Source organism: Photinus pyralis, unplaced genomic scaffold (genome assembly GCF_008802855.1).
Source record: "Photinus pyralis isolate 1611_PpyrPB1 unplaced genomic scaffold, Ppyr1.3 Ppyr1.4_LG8, whole genome shotgun sequence".
In the NCBI taxonomy this organism is placed as follows: domain Eukaryota; kingdom Metazoa; phylum Arthropoda; class Insecta; order Coleoptera; family Lampyridae; genus Photinus; species Photinus pyralis.
Window position 1 is genome coordinate 28790882 of NW_022170819.1, and position 9466 is coordinate 28800347.

At 37.5% G+C, this 9466-nt stretch overlaps 2 protein-coding genes across 2 annotated transcripts; both read left to right on the forward strand.

Annotated features, from left to right (window-relative positions):
- The first annotated feature begins 2358 nt into the window (after positions 1-2358).
- On the forward strand, positions 2359-3026 carry LOC116179512. The gene is made up of 2 exons (XM_031499308.1): positions 2359-2376; positions 2433-3026. Exons 1-2 carry the CDS (start codon positions 2359-2361, stop codon positions 3024-3026), a joined length of 612 nt encoding a protein of 203 aa, XP_031355168.1.
- A 4957-nt stretch (positions 3027-7983) lies between these two features.
- On the forward strand, positions 7984-8652 carry LOC116179513. The gene is made up of 2 exons (XM_031499310.1): positions 7984-8001; positions 8053-8652. Exons 1-2 carry the CDS (start codon positions 7984-7986, stop codon positions 8650-8652), a joined length of 618 nt encoding a protein of 205 aa, XP_031355170.1.
- The last annotated feature ends 814 nt before the right edge of the window (positions 8653-9466 follow it).

The following is a 9466-nucleotide window of genomic DNA, read 5'->3' on the forward strand; positions in this document are numbered from 1 at the left end:
TCTTAAAAGTTCATAAAAGTTGTTAGACACCCTTAAAAACGCAAATGGATCTTAGCTTACGGACTATCAAAAAGTAGAAGGCCCTAAAGAAAACCACAATGCTCATGGATAGTCTCAATGGCTGCTCTATAGAGACTGTAAGCTGTTAAACACTCAATACACTGCTTAAAGACACAGCTGTAAAGGACACTTAAAGGCTGTAACAGACTAAAAGACTGTTAACAGTCAAAAAAGCTCTTTGCGGGTCTCAATAGCTGTTGGTGACTTTTTGTAGACTTTCTTATTAAACTGTTAAATTCTTTAAAAGGCTAGTAAGGATTCTAAAACATTTAAAAGGTTATAGAGTTCCTTGCACGTTCCTTGAAAGATCCTTTAAGCGCCCTTAAATACTTTTGAACTTTTCTTAGGGAGCGATAAATGCTTTTAAGATCTCCTATGGGTACAATTGCTTAGAATTTTCTTGACTTATGTACCAAAGCGCAAACGAGCTAAATACGTATATTAAATACCGCAGAAGTGCTGATCCGCGATTGCCATGGAAATAGCACTTGAGTTTAAAAAATTACGCAACGTTTGCTTATAAAAATCACCGCATATGGAAATAAAATGACTTCGTTGAAAAAGATAATACGCCTTCCATCGGTGGCTTGTTGCAAAAGTAGAAGAAAAGGTGCCACCTGTAAATCTATTATAAAAATATGAAAAGTTACCTTCGTGGACGAATGGGAAGCATATATGAAGGAAATATCAAAGGTATTTAAACATATTGTGCTAGTGCTCAGTGCTGCGATTAAAAAGTAGAACAGATTTGGGAGCATACCCTAAATCATGTGCGTTTGTGAAAACTTCCAAAAAGGATGCAAGCCGAGGACATCTTTTAAATTTGATGAAAGCGGCCTGGGAGCATTTTTAGTTCAGTCCCAGTTTCATATTCGGAAATTTTTTGAATTTTCAAATGAAGTTTATAACCGGGATACTTTACTAAGAAGCGTTTATTAACTCTAGAGCGGAGAACAATTTTTTAATTCTCTTTTTAGAAACCCAATGGTTGGGTAGTAGAAGAAATACAAAAAATCATTATTTATCGAAGAAAAACCTCAACTGGCGTTTTGTACAAAAAAGGAATTAAAACCGTATGCTCCAATTCGCTTCTTCATTACAAGAAATCCTGCACGACATATATAAGTAGAAATTGCCATATACTCGTATTTTCCAAATAAACAAAATAGGAAATTTTACACTAAAATTACTCGTGAAGTTACAATATTCAGCGAGTGATTTATGCTTTGGAATTATTTCGATGCATGGCATGCGCATCGGAAATATTCTTAGTGTTCATGAGTGACTAATTTAAATGTTCTTACAAGATTAAAAATGTCAATACAGGTATACCATACCTAATATAGTATAATTAAATGCAATTTACAACTGACCATCTGACAACCTCTAAAGGTAAAAGGTAGTTTGTCAATTAGAAGAAAAGTGGCGAGTTGATTGCATTTATAGTGTAAACACCACATACCGACAGATTATCCGTCGGTTTTTAGAGCTCTTTGGTAAAGCCTTTCTACCGTTTGGGGGCATAAACTATCAATCTCCTTGAATTCTGGAAATATGCAGATAAATTACGTTACGCGAAGATTTTGTGTTCTAATTCGATTACATCGCAACAACTTTCAAATTTAAAGAAAAATCAGCAGCTGCAACTTTTGGCATTTTATTCAAATTAATGCCTTTAATTTCCATAAATTACTCTTTTAATCGCTAAGAAGGATATAATTAACTAAACTGGTAAATCATCTTCCTTCACCCAATAAAAACAAAACAAACTTAGAAACGGAATTTGATACAATCAAATTCTTTCTCTTTCGGCACCCAGAAAAGAGCCGTAGCAATTATTTGCCATGGGGATCGGAACTTTTTTCTACACAGAAACCAAATCGAGTAGCTGCGAAATTAATTTAAGTTACCTTCAATACCTTTAGAATTAAAGCATTTCGTTGATACACAATATCGTTACGCATAAAAAAACTATAAAGAACTTTCTAATGCGTCCATATAATGCAATAATACATTTTAAAAAACGCCTTATGAATATATATTTCAAATTTTACATATTCTTTAAGTACAGCATTACCACTCATCATTGCAGATGCTATTTTTCGTGGTCATTTATTTGTTATGTGCTCGTATTTCTCTTTTCAGTAATTTTGAGGTATGTTAAGTAATGTTGAGAAAGATATACATTAGCACTGGACCTGTAATTGTATTTCTCTGTTCACTTCGTGGGGAATGATTTGTATATAAGGTCTTAGAAGCTCAGTATTCGATACAGTTGCTTCTTGGTCTTCTAGTACAATGAAGGTACAAATTCTGGTGAGTACTCCACAGCTTTTATGATGTGGTTTAATTAAAATAATCTGTCCCTTAAGGTTACCTTGTCCCTCATAGCCGCCGTCAAGTGTAGGCCTGACGTATCTCACTTTCCCACCGGCAGCTATTTGCCTCCTGGTAGTTCCTCTGGCAGCTATTTACCACCTTCTGGTAGTTACCTACCGGCCGATTCAGGTAAAGACGAGACGCACGTCTTCTTCTACGGCTCCGAGGAAGACCTGCAGGCGAGATTCAAGGTTAACGTTGTGCCAGCATCTCACAAGAACACCAAGATCATCTTCGTGAAAACGCCGGGATACACCGTCGTTCCGGAAGTGGTCGCGCCCCCGTCGCAAGCCGAAGACAAAACTTTGGTCTATGTACTAGTGAAGAAACCACAAGATGGATCCATAACGATACCAACGGGACTTGGTGTGAAACAGGGCAAACCCGAAGTCTTCTTTATCAAGTATAACAGCAAACAAGATGCCGCTCCTCAAGTCAGTGCAGGCGCACAAGGCCAGCAGGTCGGGAACGGCGTCCCTGAAGTTGGAAGCGAAGATGCTTTTGTGGGCATCTTGGGTAACGGCGGCGCTAACGGTCACGCAGGATATCCAAGCCATGGACCAAACGGAGGAAGTGGTCCTTATTAATCCATTAAGTTGTATCTTCTACTAGGAAATGTAAATATAGTGCAAGTGAAATCAATTTTATCACTTTTTCGGACCCCAACACTTACTTTCTTTTCTGGCCAAACGGTCTTCAGGGATGGGAAAAATTCACTTCTCGGTCAATCTGAGATGCCGTTTTTCGGTATCTGTATAGGCATGAAATCTTATTTGATCTTTAATGTAACAGTTTTGGATTCTCCAATCTATCAGTCGAACTGAGAGTATCGTTTTCGATATCTTTATGTCCACTTCATGAATTTGTATTAGCAAAGTTTTAATTTTCTATTTTTGGTGGCGAGAGTTAAGATGGCACTGCTAGTGGCATTGACTTTTCTCCAACCAGCCGCATGAGCTACTCCACAGTTGTTAGTTCGGTAAAGCATTTAAAAATTTTCCTCCTAGTTTACCATAAAGTTGAGTGCCACTCATTTTCTTTAAAGGATTGTAGCTTCCTCTTATGAAACAGGAAAGCGATAGTTGCAATTTCCCGCAACAAAATAATCCAGTGATTTATATAAAATTAGTGAAATTCACAAAAATTCAACAATAAATACCAGTCAACCTTACCTGCTTACCTTTTATTATGCAAAATCGCCAGCATAGGAAGAGTTTGGCTCCAGCTTCCAGCAATTCACTCTAAAACAGAGAAAAGAAACAAAGAATCCGAGTTAATCCACTAGGTAATTGAAATGACGATTGCTTGAGGAGCCAAAATACTTCCGATTGACGATCTACTGCACTCACAGAATGCAGAAATAGGTCAGTGAAGCAAAGTACTCAATAATGACCCTCAAAATTTAAAGAAAATTAACATTGGTATAGGCCATCGAAGTAGAATTACCCACTAATTACCCACTTGATTAATTAAAGAAAAGAAAAGTTAACATAAATGAGCCATTGGCACATCCAAGGGACGCAATTCCGTCTATAACGCGTTTATATTTATATTATTTATCCTTAAAGTAGTGTTATATACGTTAATTAAACTAGAGCTAAAAAACGTTTATTTATATACTTATTATCAATGTAGAACTTGGCTGGACGTTTAAACGACGAAAGGCAAAAACGTTTCCACCAAACTTTAACGTAGAAACGCGCGTCTTCTAAAGACCTGCAACTGGGACTAGAAATTGGCAAAAGGCTTCTTTTAACGAGCCGCAACTCGGTCTCGAATTTTTTATAACCAAACACACACACACAAATAGCTTAGATACAGGCTAGTTACTCAAAATCATTGTGTTTAACCGTAAGTAAACCCACAAGAATAATTAAATGAGTTGAAATGAACATTTGATTAGTAATTAAACGAACCGTATTCACTTCAGTTGACTCAACGTCATTGTTTACACAGCAATATATAAAAAGTTCTTTAAAACCGTTTTTTTAAACGTAAATGGGCAATTTCGTTGCTGTCGGTTATCTCATATAAGGTGTTGCTCTTGTAAACATTTCTGCATTCTTCAAATTAATATACGCCGGATCGGTTATCGTGCAATGGACAGGTATCAATGATAATTAAATCTCGACTCGTACGTAAACGTGGATGTGAAATTATAACTTGAAAATAAATCTAAGTAGAATTTGAAACCCAAAACTAGAACTGGAACCCTAAAAGATATTACGTGTCAAATCATTCATTAGTCATTAATTATAAGTTCATTTAAAGCCTTCACAATGAGACAATTTAGACTCGATCCAAAATTACTTAGCGAATTACACAACATCCGGTTAATCGCCATAAAATAGTAATAATACGTCAAAATCTTGCAATTACACCGGTATTGACATTTTTGCAATTAACACAACTAGTCTTAAAACGTGCTCGAAAGGAAGAAATGGAAAAGAAAACTAGCACGCAAATAGCTTAACAAATAATTGCATTATAAGGTAGTAGTGCTACATTTATGGATGTTTAGCTTCTTGGGGATCATTACTCATAAGCTACATCGGAGTCTCGTTTTTCTGGGTTAAAATTAAAACAATGCCGAAGATGAGAGCGCACGACCTTGTAGTATAAAAATACGTGTTGTTAACGATATTTCGGTCGGAAATGATAGTTGGGACATACTGTATGTAACATAATTCAAGAGAATGGGAAAAATGTGTTAAATTGTCATTTTTAACGTTAGTTTCGTATTGTAAATTTAGTCGGTAATTGTTTAATTTATTTAATCGGAGAAATTGAAACTTAAATCAAATTTGCTAATTTAAATTCAGGTTAGGGAAGTTTTTGTCGTACGGTAAAATTATTTTGGTACCCAGACATGTTATTTTATAGGGAAAAGAAATTTGCATTGTTAGGGGTTATAGGAATTTGTAGGGTAGGCGTAGACATTTGCCAAGTTGTGTCGAGGAAAAGTTTGTAGGGTGTGTTTTTGCTATTTAGATTTGATGAGGATGTTTATTACCGCATTAATTACAGGGGTAGGTAGTGGTAGAGTTATGCGACGAACTTTCGCCGAAATCTGGCGCACCGACGGTGGCTTCGGTTCTTCTTTACACAAAAAACGGTGTAATACCAAAACGAAATTTAAAGAACGTAAGAAAAAGGAAAATCCAGCGGCGACGGCGGCTATAGTCGGCGAAAGGTGGCATAACGACGGCAGGAAACGGCGGAACGGGAGTGGTTCGGGCGCCACCAGAAGTTTTCGGTCTCTCTTGTTTCTGGACAAAATGCGGTCGACGATGGAGCGCTCCTGGTACCTCGAATTGCTATTCCAGGAATTCGGAAGGGCAAGCGGTGGGTGACTACTGGTCTCGCTACTGGTTAATGCTAAAACAAACTTAAAGCGCACAGCAATTTCCCTAAGCAAGAACACTAAATAACCGGATTCGGTAGCGGTTTCTATGGGAAAGCGATTGCAGGAAAGCGAGATAATTCTCATATAACGGATGTAATCTCGAGTTTAGGGATTTAACGCGTCTTTCAGGAATAGAATTTATTGTAGGGGTGAAATTTTGCAGGAGAATTTCTTTGAACTCAAGTACATGAAAAGGAGAATTAGTTGAAGTAATTGTGGATGTGTTTATCAAAGAAAGGAATAGGGGGGGAAAGAGATAGGAAAAGATTATGAGATTTTAGGTAAGCAGAGGAAGCAGAAATTTTATACCTAAAGGAATTTAGAAGTGGTAAAAGCGATTGTGAATAAAGGGTATTTGTTTAGTTTAGGACAGGATGAGAATTTCAGGATTAAATTTATTAGGATTAGTGAACCGTTACAGATTATACGAGTAGGAATTGATATGTGAGTAATTTAATTAGAAGAGAAAGGAGTAAACAAATTTTAGGTACTGAGAAACTACGAGTCTATTTAATTTATGGAATTTTTCCAGAAAAACCTTAGGTAAATTAGGTAAAGGGATAAATTAAAACAAGGGTGGAAAAAGTTTAGGGATGCTAGGATTTTTCCTCTAGCAAGTCTGGTGAACGATATAATGCAAGATCTTAGTAATTGATTAGGGAATTGTTTTTAGTAAATTGATCAAAAATGCATAACCCAAAGCCAAAAATGAGAGCGAGCCACATTGTGGTGTAAAAATACGTGCTGTTAACGTAATTTCGGTCGGAATATCGGAAATAGTAGCTGGGACATCCTGTATGTAACATAATTCATGCCATTTCATAAGACCTGGCCGAGACACAGAATAGGAAAGATTTTTTGAATTTGTCATTGTTAGTTTCTTATTGTAAATTTAGTCGGTAACTGCTTAATTCATTTAATTCTATTTCATGTATTTATTTTGTATGATAAATTTAAATATGGATCATTTAATCATGTAGTTAAAAGTTTTATCTGGTCAGTGTAAATGAGCGGACTGTATCTTAAGTAAATCTTACCTTTAGTTTTTCGGCGAATCAGCGTAAACTTGTTTGAAATTGTGAATGGGGTGGCGAAGGAAAGGACACAAGGAAAACTCACTCCAATCACCTAAAAGAACTAAACGTTTTAATTGTTCTGCTTGCTTTTACTTAACTCTCTATGCGAATAATTGAAATCAAAAAATTATCTATCTTTCTGTGCACGCATTAGTTATGCGCAGGTAACTAAAATTGTATTTGAAAGCATTGAAACGAAAGTAACAAAAACGCGGCAAGTTTAAATTGCTCATTCATTAAGAAAACCAAAAACAAAAAGTTTTACTTGGTACTTACAGAAACTGCAATTCGGGAAATAACTCATGCCTCCTCCCCAAGAGGTCTTGCACACTTTCAAGGTACAGGTTGCCTATTGCGAAAATTGCAGAAATATAAAACAGGAGTTCAAAAACACAGACGGGAGTTGGGACGGACAGACAAAACGCAAACAAGTAGCACATCTTTTTAATTAAAAAAACTTTTTAGGGGAATTGTCCAGTTTTCAAAAATACAACAATTGTACAATATTGGCATCCAACTGGCTGTAGATGCTATGTGCCTTTTAGGTTAGAAGTTAGCGGCGATTTCAAAAAAGTTTCTTAAAAAAAATGGCCTAACTAAACTTCTAAGATGTCCCTCAATTATATCCCAAATACAGTAACTTGGAGAAGTGAGATTAGTTCTTTACGCCGGAGAGACTTGCGCTGCTTGATCAAATCAGTAATTGGAATCGTATGAAAATGAAATTCCTCAACCTTGAAAACCCAAACATCGAACCATTTCGTCATTGAAGATTTTCGATTATTCTCCTTCAACGGGGCGATTTCTGTCGCAATATCATTGCAGATGCAATTTTTTCGTGTTCATCTTTCCGGAATTACATCTTGATGTGATACACTTATTTATTATGCGCTCGCATTTCTCTTTTCGGTAACTGTAAAGTATGTTAAGTAATGTTGAGAAAGACATACATTAGCAATGGACGAATAATTGTATTTTACTGTTCACTTTGTGGGGAATGATTTGTATATAAGGTCTTAGAAGTTCATTTTTCGATACAGTTTCTTCTGAGTCTTCCACACAATGAAGGTACAAATTGTGGTGAGTAGTGTAAAGCTTTTATAACTGGGTGTATTTGGAATCTCTCTTAAGGTTGCATTATCGCTCATCGCCGCCGTCAAGTGTTGGCCTGACGTATCTCACTTGCCTACTGGCAGCTATTTGCCACCTGGTAGTTCCTTTGGCGGCTATCCGCCACCTTCTGGTAGCTACCTACCGGTCGATTCTGCAGGTAAAGATGAGATGCACGTTTTCTTCTATGGCTCGGCTGGGGAAGACCTACAGGCGAAATTGAAGGTTAACGTTGTACCTGCATCTCACAAAAACACCAAGATCATCTTCGTGAAAGCGCCGGGATACAAAGTCGTTCCTGAAGTAGTCGCACCACCGTCACAAGCCGAAGACAAAACTTTGGTCTATGTACTAGTGAAGAAACCACAAGATGGATCCATTACCATACCAACGGGACTCGGTGTGAAACAGGCCAAACCAGAAGTCTTCTTTATCAAGTATAACAACAAGCAAGATGCCGCCCCTCAAGTCAGCGCGGGCGCACAAGGCCAGCAGGTCGGAAGCGGCGTCCCGGACGTTGGAAGCGAAGATGCTTTTGTGGGCATTTTGGGCAACGGAGGCGCTAACGGTCACGCAGGATATCCAAGTCATGGACCAAGCGGAGGAAGTGGTCCTTATTAATATCGAAATTCGGACAGTATTAAATAAAGTTGTATCTAGCAAATGTAATATATCGCGCAATTGAAATCTGACTTTTTACTTTTGAAGCCAAATGGTCATCGAGATCAAGAAGCTACAGTAATACCTAATCGTACACAAAGAAATAAAATTTATGCCCCCAAAAAGGGGGAAAAGATAGATTTGCGGAGTAACCGACAAGATTCTTCTAATTATATAGGAGACAATTAGACCAACAATGGTAGTTGCTTCCTTTCATTACCTTTGCTGCAAAGCGATAATGACCTTAGGGCCTTCAATAGAGCCATAGAACCATTTTGGATTATCCAGGTGAATATTAGAAAAGTTCCAATTCTGAGATTAATCACCTTTCGATCGCTTTAGAAACATTAGTCGATTTCTGGATTGAGCGCCAAAACAGCGTGGTGGTCTTGATCCATCTGCTTGCTTTTTCGACTCCATTATTATTCAAGGATAGACGTAGGTTCGTTTCTCCAACCAATCTTATCTTGAAGTGTAATAGAGCAAGAGCTCGTGACTGCCAGACCTAGGTACGATGGGCTACTATGTAGGTACTTTAGGTCATCTTGGCTTTGGCAGGTAACATATCAAGGATGTATAAAATACCAACGTACACCGTGGCAACTCCTTGAGAGGCACCCTTAAACTTCAAGAAATTGGACCTGTACAGGGTGTCCCATTAATAATGGTCACAGGTCGTATCTATGGAACCGTTAATTGCGCATCTTCGGGAAAAAAAGGGACCAAGAGAAATCACTAGAAATTATTTTCAAGTTTCTAACTTTGCCGCTAGGGA